The 26,327-nt window shown below is 41.9% G+C and overlaps 1 protein-coding gene across 3 annotated transcripts in view; it reads right to left on the minus strand.

The window, feature by feature from the left end:
- Window positions 1–8,264: 8,264 nt before the first annotated feature.
- PRTFDC1 (phosphoribosyl transferase domain containing 1) overlaps window positions 8,265–26,327 on the minus strand; it is a 104,714-nt gene continuing 86,651 nt past the window's right edge. For all 3 annotated transcript variants that reach the window (XM_055274919.2, XM_063637328.1, XM_063637327.1), the window contains 5 exons: window positions 17,930–17,947; window positions 16,451–16,533; window positions 14,907–14,953; window positions 11,034–11,110; window positions 8,265–9,539 (listed from right to left, as the gene is read on the minus strand). In XM_055274919.2, coding sequence (XP_055130894.1) covers window positions 9,492–9,539; window positions 11,034–11,110; window positions 14,907–14,953; window positions 16,451–16,533; window positions 17,930–17,947 — 273 coding nt within the window. In that variant the 3' untranslated portion in view covers window positions 8,265–9,491. The remainder of the gene's footprint in view (window positions 9,540–11,033; window positions 11,111–14,906; window positions 14,954–16,450; window positions 16,534–17,929; window positions 17,948–26,327) is intronic.

Consider the following 26,327-nt stretch of genomic DNA (forward strand, 5'->3'; position numbering starts at 1 on the left):
CAAGGCAATAAAAATAAAATCTCAGATTTGAGTCCTCTGAGATACAATACTGGATGCAAGACAATGAACAAATAATGTGTTCACTTATTGAAGAGAAAGGACACGGGGCTTAGAATTTTATATCGATATGGTTTAGATTTGTGTTCCCGCCCAAATCTCATGTCGAATAGTAATCCCCAATGTTGGGGGAGATGCCTGGTGAGAGGTGATTGGATCATGGAGGCAGATTTCCTTCTTGCTGTTCTTGTGATAGTAAGAGAGTTCGCATGAAATCTGGTTGTTTGAAAGTGTGTAGCACCTCCCCCTTCTCTCTCTTTCTCCTGCTCGGGCCATGTGAGACATGCCTGCTTCCTCTTCACCTTCTGCCATGATTGTAAGTTTCCTGAGGCCTCCCCAGCCATGTTTCCTGAACAGCCTGCGGAACTGTGAATCAATGAAACCTGTTTTCCTTATGAATTACCCAGTCTCAGGGAGTTCTTTATGGCAATGTAATAAAAGACTAATAGATATATCCAGTAAAGACTTCATTCAAATATGAGAATACGATAAAAAAAATTCTCAGGCATACAAAGTCTTAGAAGATTCATCATAGGAAGGCCACATTGGAAATATGCTTGAAGGAAGTATTCATATATGCAGTCATGCACCACATAATGAAAATTAAGTCAATAAACCACATACGTAATGAGGTCCCATAAGATTATATTATTATTATTTTTCCTGTTCCTTTTCTATGTTTAGATACATAAATACCACTACATTACAATTGCCTACAGCACTCAGTACAGTAAAACTACTGTACAGGTTTGAAGCTTAAGAGCAGTAGGCCACTATATGGCCTAGGTGTGTGGTGGGCTATACCATCTAGATTTGTGTAAGTTCACTCTATGATGTTCAGATAATGAGGAAATCATCACAACAACGCATTTCTCAGAATGTATTCCTGTTGTTAAGCATTGAACGACTGCTTATAAATACTTATCATTTTTATTGCTATGTGATAAAAAAGTTGGGAGATCACTGTTTTAATGGTCTCTAATATTTATCCCCATTTTGCCTGATCCATATTTTATCAATTAGGGCTTTCTAGTATTTTTCTTGTACACTTACGCAGTGACAATCTTTCTCTACTGTATTGTTCTTTCAATAGTAAATGGTTTTACATTTGTCCTTAATGAACTTCATCCCTTTTTTCCTTCCTGATTCCACTCTTATAAGGGTCATTTAGAATTCTGATCCTGTTCCTTTAGATTGCTGAATGACTAGAGGATTATCTGTATTAAAATCATTTGGAGAAGATTAAGGGATTGTTAAAAATGTAGGTATTCATCTAGGCCTACTGAATCTACACCTCTAGGGATAGGTTCAAGTAATTTATATTCATTTGTCTCCCAGGTGATTGTAAACATTAGAAGCTTGAGAATTCTGTTCTAAGTGCGATCTTTCTGGAATGTTTTCTCATTCCATTAACTAGTTTTCCAGTTCTCTGGATACCAAGTGGATGTCCAAGAATTTAATTCAGTTCTAACACTAACTACCTGGAGTTAGCATCAGACTCCAGAGTTTTAAAATCTTGATTCCCTAAGACTGCCTTCACTCCAGAGACCAGTCACAAGTATCAGGTCCCCAGGTAACCCACACTTCTGTTCAACTTGGCTACAAATCTGTGGGTTCCCACCTGCCCTGAGTTTCCATAATTTGCTGGAACATCTCACAGAACTCAGGAAAATGTTTTTTTATTAAAGAAAAAGAAAGATAGATTATTAAAGATACGAATCAAGGCATGCCACCTTCCCTTCGTGGCACTGTGTTCACCAACCTGGAAGCTCTCTGAATTTTCTTGTCCAAGAGTTTTTATAAAGGTCAATCTCTCGCCCCCAGCCTCCTCTCTGGAGCTCAGTGGGAGGGTCTGAAACTTCCAACCCTCAAATCACTTGGTCTTTCTGGTGACCAACTCCATCCTAAACTCATAAGGGGTTTCTTACAAGTAACAAAAGATGCTCCTATCACTCAGGACATTTCAAATGTTTCAGGAGCCCTGTGCCAGGGACTTGGGACAAAGACCAAATATATTTCCTATTATACCACACCATTCTTTCTTATCCTCATCTGAATGTCATCTGTACATCTGTCTATATACTTTCTATGGTTTTATTAGTCTGTTTTCACACAGCTATAAAGAACTACCTGAGACTGGGTAATTTATAAAGAAAAGAGGCTTAATTGACTGACAGCTCCACATGCTGTACAGAAGGCATGGCTGGGAGGCCTCAGGAAACTTACATTCATGGCAGAAGGCAAAGGAGAAACAAGCACGTCTTCATATGGCCAGCGAGAGAGAAGGAGAGGGGAGAGGTGCTATGCACTTTCAAGCAACCGGATCTCGTGAGAACCCTATTGCGAGACAGCACGAGGGGGATGGTGCTAAACCATTAGAAATCACCCCCATGATCCAATCACCTCCCACTGAGCCCCACCTCCAACATTAGGAATTACAATCCAACATGAGATCTGGGGGGGACACAGAGCAAAACCAGCTGTACATGATGCTTAGTCCTGTGTGGTGAAGTGAGTACTAACTCAGCAGCCCAATAGCATTAGTTCAATTTCTGGCTTTGAACAAAGCTGTGTGACCCTAAGTGATTCAATCTCTGTGACACTTATCTCTAAAATGGAGATGACGATTCCTATCTCAACATTTTGTGCTAAGTATTCAATTAAGAGTTATTAAGTTTTCAGGCTGGGCATGGTGGCTCACGCCTGTAATCCCAGCACTTTTGGAGGCTGAGGCGGGAGGATTTCCTGAGCTCAGGGGTTTGAGACCAGCCTGGGCAACACAGGGATACCTCATCTCCACTAATTTTTTTCTAAAAATTAGCTGGGGTGGTGGTGTACACCTGTGGTCCTGGCTACTCTAGAGGCTAAGGTGGGAGTATGGCTTGAGGATGGCTAGGAGGTTGAGAATGCAGTGAGCTATGATCACACCACTGCATTCCAGCATGGGTGACAGAGTGAGACCCTGTCTCAAAAGAAAAAAAAAGGGTTATTGTTAAGTTTTTGTACAGTGCATGATCCGCAGAAGTTGCAACCACATTGCTCATGAAATGTCAACAAGCTTGAGGGTCCAGGCTTGAATCTTTCACAATATGCTTTGCTATGCTCAGGACAGATCTCTTTTGAGTACAACTATAAAGATTTGTGCAGTCACCCAGTAGCTATGTAGTGTCAGTTATTTTCTCAGGCAATGATGAATATTCTTCACAGGGCACAACCTTGTTAAAATAAAGATAAGACAGATTACATACATTTCTTTTTTCAGTCAACCAACTCTACCACTCAATATTAGGAGATTAGATAAATCAGATAGAACAATTTTCACTGTAAAATCATGTTGCTAGTTGTCAATCTGCTGTTTTAAAAATATTTATTAATTGATTTGAGGATTACTGGATTACTGTTTCCAGGTGTAACGTTATACATATATATTATTATATAGGGCTCAGTTCACCCAGTTATATTTATTGTACTTAAGGAACCTCCACCCTGGATTAGTTTCTTGGCCAAATTATTATGCAATTTCTTTCTATAAATATAGAACTGTTACTAAAATTTCAGTATGAGTTCACACTTATAGAATACTTGACGAGCAAAATCTTTTCCTAAACTTTTTTGATACTGCAAACTTAAGCCATTTAGAAATAAATCTGCTCTTTCTTTTCTTTGAGATGAAGTTTTACTGTGTCACCCAGGCTGGAGTGCAGTGGCACGATCTCAGCTCACTGCAACCTCCACCTCCTAGGTTCAAGCAATTCTCCTGCCTCAGCCTTCTGAGTAGCTGGGATTATAGGCACATGCCACCCCGCATGGCTAATTTTTAGTAGAGACGGGGTTTCAACATGTTGGCCAGGCTGGTCTCGAACTCCTGACCTCAGGTAATCTGTCCTTCTTGGCCTCCCAAAGTGCTGGGATTACAGGCGTGAGCCACCATGCCTGGCCTAAATCTGCTCTTTCAATGTCTTCATAATCTATTCCAAACACTATCAGTAGGCAAACATGTATGTGTGCACACTGGTGTTCTTTTTGTCATCTTCTAGATAGTATTCTGGAATTCTTTAACATCTGTAAAAGCAGACTTGTTTTCATAATTATACATTATGACCACTGAATAATCAACTCATTTAGTAATCTTATTAATAGAAAACGTGCAGGGCTTTGGGAGGCCAAGGTGGGAGGATCACTTCAGGCCAGAAGTTGGAGACCAGCCTTGGCAACTTAGTGAGACCCCATCTTTATACAAAATAAAAATAATGATAATTTTTTAAAAAAGAAAATGTGCAGGGCACATAATTTTTCTATGGCAGATTGTATTTTCTATAGATCACCACCAATATACATCTTATCCCACTTGATCTTCTTACAGTCTGATGCTGTTGTTCTTCCATCAAATGATGACAGTCTGTGTTCTCTCCCTTTGAACCCAGGCAAATCTTTGTAACTGCTTTGACTAACAGAATACAGCAGAAGTGAGCCTGCTATATAAAAGGCAATATGGCTTCCATCTCCTTCTTCTCTCTGTCTCCCTCCACTTTGGAACCCAACCACCATGTTGTGGGGAAGCCCAGACCACATGGAGAGGCCACATGTTAGGGTTCCAACTGACAGCCTCAGCTAAGGTTCCAGCTAACAGCTAACATTAACCACTAGACAAAATCAAGCCTTCAGACTAGAGCTTTCCATAAAACATTCTGTGATGATGGAAACGTTCTATGTCTTCGCTGTCCAATACGGTTGGTAACTTACTACCACATGAGGCCATCGAGCAGTTCTAAGATAGCTAGTGTGAATGAGGAAGTAAATTTTAAATTTTATTTGACTTGAGTTAATTTAAATAACCACATAATTGCTGCCACATTGTGCAGTTCAGCTTCTTTTGGTTGCAGCTATCAGCCTTGGAGTCTTCCATCTGAAGTACCAGACATCACTGAGAAGAAACAAACTACCTCCAGTATGTCTTCTCTGTATTCCTCCTTTTTTTTTTTTTTTTTTTTTGAGACAGAATCTTGCTCTGTTGCCCAGGCTGGAGTGCGGTGGCATGATCTCAGCTGACTGCAGCCTCTGCCTCCTGGTTCAAGTGATTGTACTGCCTCAGCCTCCTGAGTAGCTGGAACTATAGGCATGCGCCACCATGTCCAGCTCATTCTTGTATTTTTGGTAGAGACGGGGTTTCACCATGTTGGCCAGGATGGTCTCAATCTCCTGACCTCGTGATCCACCCGCCTTGGCCTCCCGAAGTGTTGGGATTACAGGCATGAGCCACCACATCCAGCCTCCTAACTCTTGTAAACCATTAAAGAGAGTAACTAATTATTGTTGATTTAAACTACTCAGTTTTGGAATGATTTGTTATGGAACAATCAACAACATTTATTTATTTATTTACTATTTTTTAGAGACAGGGTCTTGCTCTGTCACCCAGGCTGGAGTGCGGTGGTGTGAGCATAGCTCACTGAAGCCTCAAACTCCTGGGCTCAAGCAATCCTCCCACCTCAGCCCCCTGAAGCTGAGACTACAGGTACGTGCAACCACCCCTGGATAACTATATATATATATTTTTGTAGAGCTAGGGTCTTGCTATGTTGCCCAGGTTGGTCTTAAACTCCTGGCCTCAAGTGATTATCCCATCTCAGCTTCCCAAAGACAGGCGTGAGCCACCCCAACCCCCACCCCCAATCAACAAGGAATACACTTTCTCTGCTTTATGTGGCTGTTCTCTACAGCAAATAGAAACTCGCAAGTCTCTCACATCTTTATTCCCCCCCCCCGCCCCAGGTGAGTTAACAGGAATCTCCCATCTTTTAAAAGCCTTCTGGCTATGATTGTATGTATCTTCTTCTCTTCACAGCCAGGCTTTTTGAGTGACCTTCGCACCTTCCTCACTCACAGCTTTCTACTCAATGCTCACTAGGCTCTGGACACAAAGGAGGTCACAGTAACATTAGTTCGGGCTTCTTTCTCCCTCTGGGGCAATGTAGGGCTTCAGCGCCCCACCCTGTCTTAAAAAGCCACTCCCTTCTGGCTGAGAAATTGCAAAAACCTATCTCTTCTGAAAGGACTAGAAAGAGACTCTTTTTAGGAAAAGGCACCTCTTCCTGAGGGCTGATGCGGTCGTCAGCCAGGGTCCACGGGTTGGCAAGTGGAGTGTGGGCTCTCCTTGGTTTGATGTCTTTGTGAGGGCACCAGCAGTGCGGGCTGCACAACCTGATGCTGTAGCTGGGTTCCTGGGGTGCTCTGAGCTTTCTGGAACTTGTCCATCAACATTCCTCTCATGTGGGCTCTGGTCTCCTTGCGGATGTCTGTGGCTCATGACGCTTCTGGAGGGTGGTGTCTTGGGAAGCACCCATTCCAGTCCACAGTGCTTCCCAAATTGCAGAGCCCTTGGGATGCTAGCGCGGAGCTACTTTCCGGCTTCTTCCCACCCCCCCCCCCCCCGTGCTCCTCAATGAAATGTGAAGAACGGCTGGCCTGTCAGCTCCACTATGCAGCACAAAGATAACCATGAATGCAGCTCTTTAGGCTGCTGTCTTAGTCTTCCTCTTCGCACCGGGCTCAGAAGCCATCATGGGTGTATGACTGGCCAAGAAACAATGCAGCCCTCTCCATGCACACCCTCTTCCTATTTCTGCACACCTCCCCTCAGCAGCATGCAAAGGCCCCTCTTGAGATCCCCTTCTTCCCTTCCCGAAACTGGCTTGTTGTCAGCTCTCAATTGTAATCTTGGGATCCAAAGGAGCTTCACGATTGCAAAGTCAGTAAAACTCCCAAATGCTGGGTTTGCCCAAATGAGTCAGACAACTGGGTGGAGAGCGTGGTTTGGGGTTTCGATTTCCTAGAACACACTACCTCTATGACAAAAGGGAGGGCATATTTCCATGACACCAGGTCTCTGGACGTGGGATAGCCTGCTTTTTCTCTCCATTGGGAAGACACAAGTTGATTTCACAGAAGGCTGAGCAAATGCCTGACTGTGCTCTGAAAGGTTGTTTTCACAGTCTCAGAAGGCCTGAAACATGGCAAACCATCTTATACGCAAAAATTAAACAAGGTATGTCAGGATTTGACTATTTGCCGTTTACATCTAGGGGGTCCGTGGGTCAAAAATGAGTACATTCCAGTCCCTGTAAGAAAGGACCAATTTATAATGAGGGGTTCTAATTTGTTTGGAAAATACCAAAGTATTACTAATTATGTTGATTATAACTGAATCCAAATTTCGCAGTGAAATACACACACACGCACGCGCACACATACACACACACACACACACATGCACATGCACACACACATACTCACACATTTTCCCCCTTACAAATCTGCTTTGGAACACTAAATTAATAATGGATCTGTTATTAATCAAGTAATAAGCTTTTGCACTTTTGGTTTAGAGTGAATAAACTCAGTGATATTAACTAGACAGGAGTTTTGCAAGAGAAAAGGAAATGCTATTTTTCCCAAGATGACTTTCTTGGATATCACTGTCAAAATATTGTCTGGTAGGAAAAAATTGCAAGCATGATTAAACTTCTTGTATATTTAGTGAATTTTCAGCATTAACTATACAAGTCCTCACAATCTTGCGAGATAGATCAGATTTCCTTTCTAATTTGAATAAACAGACTGTGCTCAGAAAGGATACTGATGCTTACTAAAATTCAACATTTTTAAGAAAACATTTTCATATTGTATACTTATGGATAATTTTACACTTAAAACCAAATGTGTGCCTGGATTTTTCTAGGTCTTCTGGCATAAACATAGCATTGTGAAAAAAAAAACGATGCTCAGAGTGTTAATTTTGATATTTCAAGAAATTTGTCAGTCAGACACAATTATAAATCTAAGCTTGGGTACCAATGCTTCTGTGAAACAAAGCTAGAAGAGATTCCTTTTGCTGACTTATCCCTTGGGATATTTGGGTGTGGCTTGTTTTCTTCTCTGACCGAAACAAAGATATGCAGGAAAATCTTCTTTTACAACTAAAATTCTTTGTTCTTACAAACGAGCTTGAGGAAAAAAAAAGCAGCAGATCTAGCCAGCTTAATCATTTGCTTATACTAGTGCATATATTGGATTTAGTCCAAGTTAACAAAAATAAAGCCGCAGGATAGGTACACGCAGTCGTATATTTAAGCTACTGACTCACATACACGTTAATGTCTGAAAGTCTTTAAAAAATATGAAGGCGGAAGAAAAACAGTAAGCAGTGATAAAACATAACAAGTTTTCTTATTCTTTATTAGTTTAAAGGAAGCTAGAACCTAATAACAATATGCCACATACGGCTCAGAACCAAACAAAAGCTGCTTAGTTATTTATTTTGCATTTGCATTTTGTAGGAAGTGAGAAAAAAACAGCTCTATTGGGACTCAAGTTTATTTTCAATTAAAATCCCCATAAATTAGGAAATGGCTCATAAAATGGAGAAATTGGAAAAAAACGTTATTCAGAAAAAAACTTTAAGTGTGCTTGTTTCCTGTAGCACCTTGGATTTTGTGATCAGTCTTTTAAAGATATTTAAAAAAAAAATTCAACCTCTGTCTTCACGTTTAGGACAGGGCATAACGGTGTCTTGTCCTTTCATGCAAATAAGAGGAAAAATTTATACTTGCTTAGTTTCGAGCACTGAAAGCACTCGCCCCTAATTCTGCCATTTGCTCATGTCCCACATGAATAAAAGGATACAGCTTAGAAACCAGGGCCTTGCTGCTATTGTATTTTTTTCTAATTAAAATTCAGAGTATTAAACACAGTTGAGTACATCCATGCATACATGACATACCGTCATCACATACCGGAAGCTCCCATCAAGAGCCCCGAGCAAAGCTCGTTTCATAACATCATTAAGATTCATTGTACACTGCGTTTCAGAAAGGCTTTGTGAAAGCAGATAATAATGGCCTGTCAGAAATGCACAAACAGAAATTGATATTAAATTGTCCTTTCCCTCCTTTTAAAATATGGGAATCTATTAATAGCTGCATTCCCGGTATAGGGGACTCAAGGCTTCAGTTAAAAAAAAGTCCCCAGCTTCTTAATATTGTAAGCTTATTACCAAAATAAGAGTATAAAAAGTTAAGTGAAAAATATTTGAGTAACTAGGTGGGGGTATTGCTGGGAATGCTAATCAAATATAATGACTATCAAAAACAAAGGCAGGCGGAGCTGAGGAGTGTGAAGGTAGATAGCATTGCTGAGTCACAAGGCGGAGTGTTTAATTTGGAACAAGTCAAATAAAAGCACTGCTTTCTTTTCCTTAAGAACCTTTGATACTCTTTATATTAACCTCAGAAAAGAAAGTTCTCTCATTTGAACATTTTTTTCTTTTATATCCTGCTGAGTGAAGATGCCTGGGGGGACAAACTTGACAGCTGGCTTCCCGAGTACAGGCGTAAGTATGATGTTATCTGGGACTTTAGTGGTGAGAATTCATGTCTTTAGATTCGATATTTTTCTTTACCGTGCTCATTGATGACACATATGTGCTGAAACAATAAAGGATTTAAATGCATCAGTTTCTTAACAAAATATGAGACACAGAAAAGGTGATGCAGTAATAACTGAATGCCATCCTGTAATTGGCTATTGATCATTTAAGTAGAAATGTGTGTATTTATATGTGTGGGTAAAATCTAAAGAGACCCATTCAAATGCTTGACAAAAGGTCCTTTGTGGTTTTAGTTTGGAGCCCTATTCTGAATCTGGCTCCCCAGGTCCCTAAAACCCAGAAATGCTGAGGGAGCAGTATGTTTAGCCCTGCTAGAAACAGAAGTCTCCTACTGGTAAGATGACAACTGCTTGGGTGAATGGAGAAATAACAGTGGCAAGCACAACATGGGCTCTTATTCAACCCTTTTTGGGCAACAAGCAAAGGGTTAGGAATATTTTGATTGAAAGCAACAGAAATGGCACCAGGCTAATGTAAGCAAAAAAGGAGGATTTGGATGGGCTCAGTGGCCCCTGTCTGTAATCCCAGTACTTTGGGAGGCTGAGTTGGGAGCATGATTTGAAGCCAGGAGTTCAAGACCAGCCTGGACAGCCTAGCAAGACCCCATCTCTACAAAAAGTAAAAATATTAGCCACGCATAGTGGCGTGTGCCTGTAGTCCCAGCTACTCAGGAGGCTGAGGCGGGAGGATCACTTGAGCCTGGGAGTTCAAGGCTGTAGTGAGCTATGATTGCGTCACTGCCCTCTAGCCTAGGTGAGACCCTGGAGTGAGACCCTGTGTCTTTAAAAAGCGGGGAGGGGGAATTTATTGGTGGAATACTGGGGTAGCTCTCAGAATCCAAGGACGAGCTGGGCAATTAAGCAACTAGAAGGCAGGAACAAGGGCAGCTCCAGAGACTTTCACCCATGGTGCTATGGATACTCTCTGGGGGCACTGCTATCCTAGTGGTTGAAGTCTGAACACACTCAGTCTCTGTGACTTTTGGTTTAAGTTTCTAATTCCCAGGAGAGAGAGACTGATTGGTCCACTTTGGGTAAGTTGTCTACCTCTAGATCATGCAGTGTTGGTCAGGGTCACACAGCTGGGGTCCACACTAGGGGTCCACGTCTGTGTGGTGAGATCATTTCCCCCAAAGAGGGAAGAGTTATGAGCTGCATGCCACTGTAATTGAAACCTGCTAGAGTTCAAGCACTGACACAAACCAGTGTATAGAATATTGGCTATTGTTACGGCTGGTTGGGCACAGTCAGTGACTATTGAGAAGAATCAGTGTCAAACCATAGTTCTGCTTTTCGCTTCCTATTTCTTTAGTACAAAATAGAGATAATCATAATTTGCCTCCATCATCCTGATACCTACCCTGCAGAATAGTAGTGGGACTTAATTGGGAGTACGGATGCAATGTGCTCACCATACTCCTGACATAGAAGATACTCAGTCAGTAGCAGACATCACTAACACACATTCAATACTTTTTTAAATTGTGAAGTTCTTATAAAAAGGGGGTTAGAGGTTTGCATGCAAGACTTACATTCAGATCTCTGAAGTATTCATTGTAATCTAAGGCATATCCCACCACAAATAAGTTTGGAATCTCAAATCCAGCATCTTAGCAGAGAGAGAAAGAGAAAAAAAAAAAAGGAACAAAATTTAGATTATATAAATGCAAGTCACCATATGCTGCTGTCGGCACTCAAACTTGAGGACCTTTCATTGAGGCAGGAGGGAGTGAGAAATGGTGAGCAATGCACAGGATGAGCCCAAGAGGGACCTGGACCAGAGGACTACTTGGGAGGAAGGAGGCAAGGCAAACAAGCCAACCTACAACGAAGAATGACTGATATAGCATACAGAGCTTAGAAAGGGCTCAGGAAGCCTGGTGCATAACAAGAAATATGCATAATTGAGTCACGTGGCCCTGGTGTTCTAAAGCAAGCTGCAGGCAGTGATACGATGCCAAAGGAAACACTCTCAACAACACAAAGGAAAGTTCAAGCGGAAGACGTTACGATGCTGCATTATGTGAACAGGTGCGTGGGCCACAGCAACTAGAAAGCAATTCTCCCGCTGTACTCAGTGTCTCGGCTGTTTAAAGGGCTGGAAAGCAAAAGCCAGGACACAAATGAAAGGCAACGGGATTGTTCAACTTGAGGAAGAGAATGTGGAGGTTGCATTAATGCTGGTCTTTGGGTTCATGATGCAGAGGATATTAATGAGCTCTCTATTGAGGGCAGAATGAGAGGGAATGGATTTAAGCACAGTGCAAGATACTTATGATAAGCAAAAGAAGAATTCATTGAAAAGATGATGATTTTTTGTCAGAAAGGATTCCTTTTTTTTTTTTTTTCTGAGACCGAGTCTCGTGATCTTGGCTTACTGCAATCTCCATCTCCAGGGTTCAAGTGATTCTCCTGCCTCAGTTTCCTGAGTAGCTGGGAAGACAGATGTGTGCCACCATGCTGGGCTAAATTTTGTAGTTTTAGTAGAGATGGGGTTTCACCATGTTGGCCAGGCCAGTCTCGAACTTTTGGCCTCAGTCTCCCAAAGTGCTGGGATTACAGGCATGGGCCACTGAACCCGGCTATTTTTTGAGAAAGGGTCTCAAAAAGGGTCCAGGCAGAGGTGCAGTGGTGTGATCATGGCTCACTGCAGCCTCTACCTCCACAGGCTCAGGAGATCCTCTCACCTCCGCCTCCCGAGTAGCTGGGACTACAGGCATGCGCAACTATTCCTGGCTAATACTTATTGGAGAGAATTCTTAAGGGACAGAAAATAGCTCTCTTTCTTCAGAGGTCTTGAAACAGAATAAAGGCGCACTGGTCCAATGATTTTCAAACTTGTTTCAGTGTTTTGGAATCTTACAAGTTTGCTTATTACAGTATTATAGGTGAGAGATTTATTGCTTACTTTTAATGGAACTGTACTTGGGTACAGCCAGGGCTTATAGCCTGGGCAAAGTCATCTCCACAGTGACTATGACCAATGATGCTTTCACAAGAAGAAAACAACTGGTTCATGCTCATAGAAAGTACTGGAGGTACTTATTTTCTAGGGGGTTGCATTATGGAGTCCCTTGCTAGGAAGCCTGCTTGATTCCTCCAAACTGCAGAGTTTCTTGAAAAAAAGAATCAGAGAGGAGAAGCAAGAGCAGAAGAGGTCAGAAGTTACATTGAGCATAAAAGAAAGAATCAATAGGAGAAAGGAATGCAAAGTACAAAGCCTCATAAATCCAGAGAGAAAGAAGGAACAGAGATTCTGAGCTAGCTAAAAGAATATGAAGCCGGGTGCGCACCTGCAGTCCCAGCTATTCAAGAGGCTGAGGCAGGAAGATCACTCGAGGCCAGGAGTTCGAGACCAGCTTAGGCAACAAAGTGAGACCCCATCTCAAAAAGAAAAAAAAAGGTAGGGTGCAGTGGCTCACACCTGTAATCCCAGCACTTTGAGAGGCTTAGGTTGGTGGATCACCTGAGGTCAGGAGTCCAAGACCGGCCTGGCCAACATGGTGAAACCCCATCCCTACTAAAAATACAAAAATTAGCCAGGTGTGGTGGCACCTGTAGTTCCAGCTACTTGGGAGGCTGAGGCAGGACAATCACTTGAACCTGGGAGGCAGAGGTTGCAGTGAGCCAAGATCGCGCCACTGCACTGGGTGACAGAGTCAGATTCTGTGTCTAATAATAATAATAATAATATGAGCAAATCCCAAGAAACCCTGTTTGTAACCAGGGTTGTAATAACGACTTGACAGGAGCAATGCAATCCTTCCATTAGGCAGGGCAACTCACACTGGGAAAATGAGAGCCCAAAGCCTATTTGAAGGCCAAACCTTGAGCTGTCATAGAATAAAAGAAGGACGATGGATCAGTAGGACAATCATGAATCAGAGTGACCTATCCTTAGCTGGCAAATGCGGGCAGCTCCTACGCTTACATTTGCAACAGCAGATGTTACTTGCAGATGTAGTGGAAGAGTCAGGGCAGTGACCGAAATCAGATTGCCTGGGCTTAATATTGGCGTGACACTCACGGCTACATGACTTTGGCAAGCTATTTAAGCTTGCTGTGCTCAATTTCCTCATCTGTAAAGTAGGTACAACAACAGCTCCTACTTTAGAGAGCTATTGTGTGGATGAAATGAGCTCATCTCTGTATAGCTCTTAGAATAGTGCATGGCACATCACGACCTCTTCCTGGTGTTAGCTGCTATTATTTTATTGCTGTTATTATAAGAGATATAAGAAATTTGTCATTAATTGGATATGTTTGAAGTGAATGTTTTTGAACTTCAGTTAAAATCTTATCTATACACTGAGTATCCTGTACTATTTCCTTAGACAATTTCTGCTTAGTAACCACATGCAACCGTGACTACATCCAGATTATACCTTTGATAATAGTAATAGATGGGAACATGCGATTGGGTCTCTCTGCCCAGAACTGACATGGTCCAGAGTTAACACATCCAGCACAGGCATGAAACTTGTTTTTAGAATGTGGAGTCACTGGCTAAATGTCGCTGGTGTGTCACCCATCCATACTGCACTTCTCTTTCGCTAATGTTTGTTCAGCTTGCTGAAGAGAACTGTAGCCAAATTATCCCAGGAGCTTTGGAGCAAATGTAAGTTATAAAAATCAAGCTGAAGTCTGCCTATGCAAGTGAAAAAAAATCACCTCTAGTGTTAGAACAATAAATAATCAGGCTGCGTGTTTATCCTTCCTGGTGTTAGAACTAGGCTTATTATGAGGAGAAGAGAGGAGAGTGTCCTAGATGAGGAAGCCCTACAGAACACATATCTGAAGTCAAGTGTGAAGATGGTATCTAGAGATACCTGCTCTGCTAATTCTCTATGTTATGGACCTTTGGTTTGGAGGTGAAGGGGAGCTGTCTTAGATTTCCCCTTCTGTGCGTTACAATTCAGTCTTGCTAAAGGTCACCATTATGCATTGTCTGGTAATAGTTCCAGATGATGGCATAAGAATCCCTCTAAACCTCCATAGCACCTCTCCTTGTCTGACTGGTGAGAACAGAGGCCAAGGTGGGGATCCTATGTGTCTGAGTCAGTCCAGCGGGATCAGGTCTTCCTCTACTCCCTGAAACTTTTCAGCTGACTTCTCTGTAGTTAAGCTGCTGTGTGAAACATACAAATAAAAATACCCAATGCACGGAACAGAGTTCCTGTGAAAGATGCAAATGAGAACATTGAAGACCCTCATTTTAAAGGGTTCTGTTTTCCCTATCAAGGTGGGGGAGATCATGAGGAATCTGTGGGACTATCAGCCCTACACAGTTTCAAATCCACATGCAATGCTGTCAAATAGGAAACCAAAGATTCTTAAACATAAAATGAAACACCACAAGCACAAAACAAACAAACAAACAAACAAAAAAACTAAAAAACACTTACAGTCAGGTCTAAAGCCATCACTTCTGGGTGTTCTCTTCACCAACAAACTACCATTAAAAAAGACATGCTTTAGTGAACCCAATCAAATCTCTATGAATTGTAAACAGAATCAAGCATCATTAAAAGATGTACTTGAAATACATATTTTGCTACTGTGGCACTATATAGATGGTTCTGGATACAAAGAAGAGAGCAGGTCAAGCAAAATGCCTACATCTGGAATCCCACTGCTTTGGGAAGACAACGTGGGAGGATCACTTGAGCCCAGAGGTTCAAGACCAGTCTGGGCAACATAGCGAGCTGGGTGTGGTGGCACCTGCCTGTAGTCCCGGCTACTTGGGAGGCTGAGGTGGGAGGATTGTTTTAGCCCAGGAGTTGAAGGCTGCAGTGAGCCATGATTGCACTATTGCACTCCAGCCTAGGTGACAGAGTGAGACCCTGTCTCAAAAAGTAGATAAAATATAAAAAAAACTTTTTAAAAAGGTAGCTGTCAGCCAGGCACGGTAGCTCATGCTTGTAATTCCAGTACTTTGGGAGGTCAAATCACTTAAGCCCATAAGTTTGAGATCAGCCTGGCCAACATGGTGAAAACCCATCTTTACTAAAAACACAAAAATTGGCTGGGCATGGTGGTAGGCGTCTGTAGTCTCAGCTACATGGGAGTCTGAGGCAAGAGAATCGCTCGAACCCGGGAGGCTGAAGTTGCAGTGAGCTGAGATTGTACCACTGCACTCCAGCCTGGGTGACAGAGCAAGACTCCATCTCAAAAAAAAAAAGTAGCTGTCCTAGCTACTCAGGAGGCTGAGCTGGGAGGATCACTTGAGCCCAGAAGTTTGAGGCTGCAGTGAGTTATGATCACACTACTGCCCTCCAGCTTGGCCTGGGCGACAGAGCAAGACCCTGTCTCTTATTAAGGAAAAAAAAAGGGCCGGGTGCAGTGGCTCATGCCTGTAATCCTAGCACTTTGGGACGCTGAGGCAGGCAGATCACTTGAGGTCAGGAGTTCCAGACCAGCCTGGCCAACATGGTGAAACCCCATCTCTGCTAAAAATACAAAAAATTAGCTGGGTGCGGTGGCAGGCGCCTGTAGTCCCAGCTACTCGGGAAGCTGAGGCATCAGAATTGTTTGAACCCAGGGGCTGGAGGTTGCAGTGAGCCGAGATTGTGCTACTGCACTCCAGCCCAGCCAGCCCAGCCTGGGTGACAGAGCAAGACTCTGTCTCAAAACAAACAAACAAACAACAAAAAAAATGAAGCGGAGCGGAGCAATTGCACGGGGGCTCATCCAGCTGCTCCTGGAAACAGCTAATGGAGGCACAGTAAAGAGGAACTCAGAAACACGGCAAAGCATGTCTTCTTCCCTTTCTTCTCTCAGGCTAGCAGTCAAGGGCTGTTTTTCAGTGTGGTAAAACTGTAATACCCCAGGGGAAAAGGTCACTAGTTTGGAATATATTACACTCTTTGGAAAGAGCATCCTGTGTTAGCATCCCTTTTGGGCTTGCTTGGAAAACTAGAAATTACTATGCTATGAATGTCCAACTCACCTGGCTACCTTAATCATGTTGGGCTTGTATTTCTCTATATTGCTGAGTAGTGCTTTCATGGTCCTCCCAGTTCCGACGACATCCTTTGCAAAAAGGACAGATAAATTCAACAAAATGCATTTGAGCAGCACTATAGACTTTTCACCCAGGGAGATACTCCTAATTAATAATGCATCGTAATTTAAAATGCCATCCAATTTGGAGCCACAGTAGGAGGAAGAGTTGGTTATGTTTTATTTAGACAGGCACTTCTTTCTGGAAGCTGAGTTTTGGGGAATCTACTGGAGACTCTTTCTTCCTTGAATCCTTTAGCTGTGTTGAAGGGCCAAATTTAGTCTTTGGACAGCATGTGGGACTCCTCGTTGAGTACACTTGGACTCGTGTATGCACATTCAAGGACTAAATTTGGCCCAGAGGTTATGTAACACAATACAAGGCACATGAATTTTCATGGATATGTACATCTGAATACACTGAATGGATAAATGCCTCCCCCTTGTCCTCCCCTACTCAATGGGGGATTCTATGGCTGGGAAGTGAGAGGTGTCTGGACAGCAGCTGGTGACAGCCTGTGAATTCTGAGGGTCCACGGCTGCAGTGAGCTCGGGCTCATCTCTGCTGATGAGCTGCTGCACAATTAGAGGAGAATGGGCAGCGGCGATTTATTGTCCTAAGGACAGGAATCAGCTGTCATGAGCTGATTATCAAAACAACAGGTCTGAATGTAGCCAGGGTTGGGCAATTCATTTGGTTAGAGGGTCTACTCCATGGGTTATACTGAGCAAGAACTCCAGATACACATGGCGCACACAGGCAATTGTGTAACAAAAGGTTGAAAACAGGTCCCCTGAATTTTTTGCTGTTTGATGAGACAAGCGTGCTCCTGAAGGAAACGTGGCCATTTGCTGTATTAGTCCACTACTGCCATAGGGATCCCACGTTCTCTTTTCTCTCTTTTTTAACAGAAAAACAAAAGTTAAAAAAAAAACGAAAAACAAAAAACGAAAAAACATAGCTTTCCCCATAGCTCGCCATTTTTAATTGATTGTGTTTAGGATTTTGATGCTGAAAGTATTTGAGAATTCTCGAAATCATCAGAGGTCCTTAGCAAAGACACTGAATTCAGGGTAAACAGAGTTCTAACCTTGGTTTTACTGTGAAATGAATTTGATTCGGTGAGCTAGTTTCCTCTTCTTTAAAATTGTCTGATTCACAAAGAAGTATAAGAATCAACACAGAGATACGTGGAACTGGATACACAAAAAGGATAAAGTCGTCCACAAATATTGTTGCAAAGCTTTTATTCTACATTATTTGAAATCAGGGATGCTATCTGGCCCCTATTCATTAAATTTGGAGAGTATGCACCCAGTGGGAGCTCAAGAAATCCTTGGTCAATTTGATAACAAGGTTTACAGTTTAAAACTCACCGTTAGATTCTTTCAACCTCCAAGTATGGAAAAGGAAATGCCAACTTACCTCAACAATGAGAACATTCTGAAATAAACAAAACCCATATTTTAGAATGTGATGCCAATCTGACTCAGAGGATACATACACATTTTTTTGCTTATAGTTAGAATTTCACAATTTGCTTAGACTGTCCTTCCCCATCCATCTAATTCAAAGGACTCGAGGTGATCTAGGTTTTCCAGATTCTTTTTAACAGGTCCTCTGGAATTAGTTGGTGGTGCAATATTAGTATCTATATTTAGGTTAGAAGCGAGCTTATCTTAGACCTGTCTGACGAACTCTCCATAAAGTCATCCCATTTTAGTAATTCTGCCAAGGGCCTCCCACCCCCAGCATTCCCTTGGGAGGCAAAGCCTGTTGAGAGTTTACCAGGAAAACAATGCAACATGAACTGCATTGCTAATGGAGACCATGCTCGGTAAATGCATCATGGGTTCAGCTGTGACAGCCTTACTCTTGCACAGCCACCAAAATCCCTGGGGACTCAGGATTTCCTCTTGGATTGTCAACCTAGATGAAGAGGGTAGGCTAGAGAAAGGGCTGGGAGGTGCCTGGTCTGTATTTTTAGTGAGCTGGTTAGATTCTTTGCAACAAACTCTCAAGGCATTCCTCCACCTCTCCCCTAAGAACACTGTGATATGGTTTGGATCTGTGTCCCTGCCCAAATCTCATGTTGAAATGTAATCCTCAGTGCTAGAGGCAGGGCCTGGTGGGAGGTGACTGGATCATGGGGGTGGGTCTCATGAATGGTTTAGCATCATCATGCCCCTTGGTGGTGTTGTCCTGATAGTGAGTTGCCCTGAAATCTGGTTGTTTAAAGATGTATGACACCTCCCCCTCTTTCTCTTGCTCCATATCTGTCTCCAGACATGTGAAGTGCTGCTCTCCCTTTGCCTCTGCCATAATTTTTTTTTTTTTGAAACAGGGTCCCACTCTGTCACCCAGGCCAGAGTGCAGTAGTGCGATCTCCATTCACTGTAACCTCCGCTTCCCGGGTTCAAGCCATTCTCCCACCTCACCTTCCCACGTGGCTGGGATTATAGGTATGCACCACCATGCCTGGCTAATTTTTGTATTTTTAGTAGAGATGGAGTTTTACCACGTTGGTCAGGCTGGTCTCAAACTTCTGAGCTCAAGTGATCTGCCCTCCTTGGCCTCCCAAAGTGCTGGAATTACAGGCACGAGCCACCACACCCAGCCACCTTCTGCCACAGTTTTAAGTTTCCTGAAGCCTCCCCGGAAGCAGAACAGATGCCAGCATCATGCTTCCTATACAGCCTGCGGAACTGTGAGCCAATTACGCCTTTTCTCTTTATAAATTACCCAGTCTCAGGTATTTCTTTGTGTCAGCGTGAGGAAGGACTAATACACGATGATTGTACTGCATTTTAATTTCTTGTTTGATATCTGTCTTCCCCACTATATTCTAATCTCCATGACGTGGGGATCATGTTTGTCTTGATTCCTACCGCATTGCCAGAAACTAGCATAATGCCTGCATATAAATGCTCAATAATTATTTGTTGAATAAAGCAATAATAACTGATTAAAATTATTACTGAGTTAAAACTGACCGATTAATTGGATTAGCAGTGACATGTTTGTTAATGCTGCCCCACCAAATTAAAATATGACTGTTAATATACCATCCCAGTTTACTAAATGGTGAGATTATTCTTTCAACGTAATGGTGTTTTTCTTTCTTTAGCTGACCTTTCATTTTTCTCTATGATTTATACAGTAATTTAAGAATCATGGCCTGGCACAGTGGCTCTCATCTGTAATCCCAGCACTTTAGGAGGCCGAGGTGGGTGGATCACCTGAGTTTAGGAGTTCGAGACCAGCCTGGCCAACTTGGTGAAACCCCGTCTCTACTAAAATATACAAAAATTAGCTGGGCGTGGTGGTAGGTGACTGTAATCCCAGCTACTCAGGAGGCTGAGGCGGGAGAATCACTTGAGCCCAGGAGGCAGAGGTTGCAGTGAACCAAGATTGCACCACTGCACGCCAGCCTGGGTGACAGGGTGAGACTCCATCTCAAAAGAAAACAAAAATCAGATAAAATACTACACATTTGATAACTTACTTATGTTTAATGCAAGATTTAATTAATAAAGATGTTAACCACCCAACCACCAAACCAGCCAACCAACAACTCTTGTTAACTTTGCACCGTATGTCAAATGCATTCTTATGTGAAAATAACTTCTTGGAAGTGTTTTTCTGTCAGTTATGACATTTTTATTCATTAAATCCATTGAAAATCTTAATTTTATCATGGAAATGTATAAGATTATTTTGTCCATTTTTGAAGCAGGGCATGCCATGGTACCTCCACTCTTTCAGTGTATTTCAGTATATTGAAACCCCTTCTGTAACAAAAAATACAAGAGTCATGCTGCCAGGGGAGTCCTCTTGGTATTTTCAACACGAATTTCTATGATCTTAACGACCAATTTGCAGTAGTTACTTGATATGTGCATTTTTAGTTTGATTGACGCTTACCAATCAGACCTATAAACCAACCAGAATACTTGGAGAATGTTGTGGTTAATTTAATTTTCTGGCTCACAATCTCTTTTTGTTTCAACTTTAAAAAGAAAAACCTTCCTAAAATGTGTTAGTCTGCATTCCTGCCTAATTAAGTAGAGTGTATGTATTGAATGTAATTAAATATTTTTTGACAGTACAGAACCTTGCAAAACAATAGAGTCATCTTTGAAAAGATTAGCTTCAATTCTAAGATATAGTGGTAAGTGGGAAGTAAGATTTGGATGTATACTGATATTGAAAGATATTGAAAGACACTGTCAAAATTATTCAAATACATTTTCAAATCAAGGTAATGCATACACATGTTTAAAATAGATTGAGGCCAGGCGCCGTGGCTCACGCCTATAATCCCAGCACTCTGGGAGGCCGAGGCGGGCAAATCACCTGAGGTCAGGAGTTCAAGATCAGCCTGGCCAGTGTATTGAAACCCCTTCTGTACCAAAAAATATAAAAATTAGCTAGACTTGGTGACCAGCTTGTAGTCCTAGCCGCTTGGGAGGCTGAGGCGGGAGAAGTGCCTGAACCTGGGAGGTGGAGGTTGCAGTGAGCTGTGATGGTGCCACTGCACTCCAGCCTGGGCAACAGAGTAAGACTCCATCTCAAAAACAAAAAACAAAAAACAAATCAAATAGATTGAAAGGTTTTTAAAAGAAAAACACCCCTCCATCACTTCACCTCTGTTCGCTCCCAATTTTGTTTCCCAGAGACAGTCACTTTTAACTCTTTTAGCTGTTTTTCTGCTTGTTATCTTTTTATTTCTAAAATATAGACTTAGTCATGTTTCACATAGTTATTTCTATACTTAAAAACATATTTAAATCATTTATTGACTTTTAGTTTGCTTGTTTCTTAAAAAGGGTTTAAGCATAAATGCATATTTTTAAATTTTATTTTTATTTTTTAGAGACAGGATCTCGATCATAGCTCCCTGTAACCTCGAACTCCCGGCCTCAAGTGATCCTCCCTCCTCAGCCTCCCAGAGTGCTAGGATTACAGGCATGAGCCACTGCGCCAGCCGTGTATTCATTCTTATTATAGAAAGTGCATGTATTTCCTTATATATAAATAGATATCTGTCAAAGAAAGTTTGTACTTTCTATAATATATAAATATAAAACATTACAGAATGCTTGAAAACCAGAAAAGTCTAAAGACTTTCTAAATTTTTGATACATGCTTAACTGTTTATATAAAATTTTTATGTGCTTTAAAATAGATTAAAGGTATCATGACATTCTTTATTATGTATAGCCAAACTATTATACATCCAACAAAAATGATGATAATTTCTTAACATCATATAAAGCCTACTATATTTTCAAATTTCCCCAGTTGTCCTTAAAATGGCCTTTGTATCTGCTTTATCCAACCTATACCATGGATGGATCTTCCCTTCTCTTTTAATTTAGAACAGTCTCTTTTGCTATATAGGCATACCTTGTTTTTTACATTTCCCTTTTTTCGTGATGAAGTCTCACTCTATTGCCCAGGCTGGAGTGCAATGGCGCGATCTCGGCTCACTGCAAACTCTGCCTCCTGGGTTCAAGTGATTCTACTGCCTCAGCCTCCCAAGTAGCTGGGATTACAAGTGTGCACCACCATGCATGGATAAGTTTTGTATTTTTAGTAGAGATGGGGTTTCACCATGTTGGCCAGGCTGGTCTTGAATTTCTGACCTCAGGTGATCTGCCCCTCTTGGCCTCCTAAATTTCTCTTTATTGCACCTTGCAGAGACCATGTTTTTTTTTTTGTTTGGTTTTTGTTTTACAAATTGAAGGTTTATGGCAACCCTGTGTTGAGCACGTGTATTGGTGTCATTTTTCTGATAGCGTGTACTCACTTTGTGTCTCTGTGTCATATTCTGGAAATTCTTGCAATATTTCAAACACTTTCATTGTCATTGTGGTTATGGTGATCTGGGATCAGCAATCTTTAATGTATTATTTGTTTTTATTTTATTTCTTTTGAGACAGAGTCTTGCTTTGTTGCCCAGGCTGGAGTGCAGTGGCACAATCTCGGCTCATGGCAACCTCTGCCTCCTGGGTTCAAGCGATTCTCCTGCCTCAGCCTCCCAAGTAGCTGGGATTATAGGTGCACACCACCATGCCCAGCTAATTTTTTTGTATTTTTAGTAGAGAAGGGGTTTCACCCTGTTGGCCAGGCTGGTCTCCAACTCCTGACCTCAGATGATCCACCCACTCGGCCTCCCAAAGTGCTGGGATTACAGGCATGAGTCACTGTGCCCCACCTAGACTGACTCTTTTTAGGGACTAATGCACTTGGTGACTTTAAGTTGAAGCCAATGCTCACTTACCATTCCAAAAATGCTAGGGTGCTTAAGAATGACGCTAAATCGACTTTACCTGTGTTCTATAAATGGAGCAACAAAGCCTGTTTATACAGGCACATCTGCTTACAGCATGGCTTATTGAAATGAATATTTTATGGCCACTCTTGAGACCTACTATGCAGAAAACAAGATTCCTTTCAAAATATTATGCTCATTAGCAATCTACTTGGTCACTTAAGAGCTCTGATGGAGATGTTTACAAGGAGATTATTTTCATGCCTGCTAACACAACATCCATTTTGCAGCCCATAGAGTCATTTAAACTTTCAAGTCTTATTATTTAAGAAATAGATTTTGTAAGGTGATAGCTGCCCATAGATAGTGATTCCTCTGATGGATCTGCGTAAAGTAAATTGAAAACCTGAAGATCCACCATTCTAGATGCCATTCAGAGCATTCGTCATCCATGAGTGGAGATCAAAATATCAACATGAATAGGAGTTTGGAAGAAGTTGATTCCAACCCTCATGCATGACTTTGAGGGGCTCAAGGTTTCAGTGGAGAGGTCGAGGGCGGTGGCTGCTGCAGGTAATCCTAGCACTTTGGGAGGCCGAAGTGGGCAGATTGCTTGAGCCCAGTGGTTTGAGACCAGCTGGGCAATATGGGAAAACTCTGCCTCTACAAAAAATGAGGTGGGAGGATCACCTGAGCCTGGGGAGGTTGAGGCTGCAGTGAGCCATGACTATGCCACTGCACACCAGCCTGAGCGACAGAGCGACAACTCGTCTCAAAAAAAAAAAAAAAAAAAGACTTTAGTGGAGGAAGTACATGCAGATGTGGTGGCAATAGCAAGAGAACCTGAATTAGAAGTGGAGCCTGAAGATGTGACTGAATTGCTGTAATCTGATGATCAAACTTGAACAGATAAGGAGTTGCTTTTTATAGATGAGCAAAGAAAGTGGTTTCTTGAGGTGGAATTTACTTCTGGTGAAGATGCTGTGAACATTGTTGAAATGACAACAAAGAGTTTAAAATATTATATATACTTAGTTGATAAAGCAGTAGCATGGCTGGAGAGAATTAACTTCAATTTTGAAAGAAGTTCTATGTGGGTAAAATGCTATCAAACAGCATCACCATCTACAGAGAAATCTTTCATGAAAGGAAGAGTCAATCTAAGCAGCGAACTTCACTGTTGTCTTGTTTTAAGAAATTGCTACAGCCACCCCAACCTTCTGAAGCACCCACCAGCCTGATCAGTCAGCAGCCATCAACGTCATTGCAAGACCCTCCACCAGCAAAAAGATGATGACTCACTGAAGGCTCAGATGATCATTAGCATTTGTTTTTAGCAATGAAGTAGTTTTTCATTAAGTTATGTGCCTTATTTTTTAGACATAATGTTATTGCACACTTAGTAGACTACCATACTGTATAAACATAAGTTTTATATGCACTGAAAAATCAAAAAATTTGTGTGGCTCTCTTTATTGTGGTGGTCTGAAACCAAATCCACAATAACTCTGAGATATGGCTGTGCCTAAGATTAGCTTAAAGAGCTAAAGAGCCAAAACTATTTATCTTTATATAATCAATATATAACATGGAGGCTGGTTGCGATGGCTCATACCTGTAATCCCAGCACTTTGGGAAGCCAAGGCAGGCAGATTGCTTGAGGCCAGGAGTTTGAGAACATCCTAGCTGACATGGTGAAACTCAGTCTCTACTAAAAATATAAAAATTAGCCAGGCATGGTGGCGCACACCTGTAGTCCCAGCTACTTGAGAGGCTGAGGCACATGAATTGCTTGAATGAGGGAGGCAGAGGTTGCAGTGGGCTGAGATCGTGCCACTGCACTCCAGCCTGGGTGACAGAGTGAGACTCTGTCTCAACCAAACAAAACAAAAGAAATGAACAAAAATACATAACATGGAGACTGGCATCTAGTAGGTGCTCAAGAAATACCTGTGTAGTGAATCAACAATTTTGACCTCATTTCTTTCACTTTCTCTAGTTCATTGTATTTCTGATTCATCCCCTCCATTTTTCCTTAACAATCTGCAATTCCTCCTTAACCAAGCTATCATCAATGTCTATTGCTTTTAATTTTGCACTAAGCAATTTCCTAAAATTCGCGTTTTTTGAGTGGGCAACTTCTCTTTTCAGTACACACTGTGCCTCCTAAACACTTCCAATCTGATAACTCCGATCACTGCATCTGAGATGTTTGCCAGTTACTGTCTTAGTCATCTCATCACACCTAGCTCATTTCCTCCCAGAAAGCCAGTAAGATCTGCAGCCTGGGAGCTGCAGGCAAAAACTCTATGAGGAATCTCTGGCTAATCACAAGGGATTTCCTAACAAAAAAGAAAAAGAAAGGAAGAAAGAAGAAAAGAAGGGAGGAAAGAATTGCACAAATCTACATGATATTCTTAAACAGGTTATTCCTACTTCTAGTATTTTAGAGCACACAGTGATTTGCACACCACACTGTCTCATCTGCAGCAGTGTAGTTTGGTGGCTGTGGTCTCACTAATCAAGAGCAATGGCAGCAGTGACAACGGGCTGTATTGGGGATGTGGAGAATGAGTAGGAATGTGAATATAAACCCCATGGAAAAGGGAATGTAGTTTAGCATTTCATTTTATGTGATAATTCACAAAATTTCCAGAATCATCAGTCAGTGGGTCTTTCCATTATTGTTCTCAGCTTAGTGAGATGCAATAAAAAAAGAATGATTTAAACAGTTAAGGCAGCCAAGGGGGAACTTTTGGCAGGTTCCGATGCTTCATTCTGGCATTTAATTAGAATCTTAGGCTGGGCACAGTGGTTCATTCCTGTAATCTCAGCACTTTGGGAGGCTGAGGAGGGTGGATCACGTGAGGTCAGGAGTTCGAGACCAGCCTGACCAACTTGGTGAAACCCCATTTCTTCTAAAACTACAAAAATTAGCTGGGTGTGGTGGTCTGTTCCTGTAATCCCAGCCACTCAGGAGGCTGAGGCAGGAGGATCGCTTGAACCTGGGAGGTGCAGGTTGCAGTGAGCAGAGATCGTACCACTGCACTCCAGCCCGGGCGACAGAGCGAGATTCTGCCACAAAAAAAAAAAAAAGAAAAGAAAAGAAAAGAAAAAAACACTTATTTGAGGGCAGGTTTGGGGGGCATGTCTCCCAAAATTTTGGGCTTAACCTGCACATATGTGTTTTCATGTTGCCAGATTTGAGCCTGTTTCCATGCATTTTGTTTTATTCCACCCTTTCAGAGGTTCCTCATGAATATGAATAAAATCTTGCTTTAATAGATACACACATTTTACGAAGTGCCAATATTAAATCAACTTTGGAAAAAAAAAATCAACCAGAGAGTACATTGTGTAGACAGCTTAAACACACCGAATAAAATGCTTTTAACATCATGAAGTGAAGAGGCCATTTAACTTAATCATTGAGGGCTCACTTTTTTCAATAGCAATGACCTATTTAGAACCATGACTCAGACAGCTTCCCTTGTGAGCTTCCTTTCCTTGGAAGAAAAGAAAGAGAGAGAGAAAAGAAGAGAGAGA

Source organism: Symphalangus syndactylus, chromosome 4 (genome assembly GCF_028878055.3).
Source record: "Symphalangus syndactylus isolate Jambi chromosome 4, NHGRI_mSymSyn1-v2.1_pri, whole genome shotgun sequence".
Classification (NCBI taxonomy): domain Eukaryota; kingdom Metazoa; phylum Chordata; class Mammalia; order Primates; family Hylobatidae; genus Symphalangus; species Symphalangus syndactylus.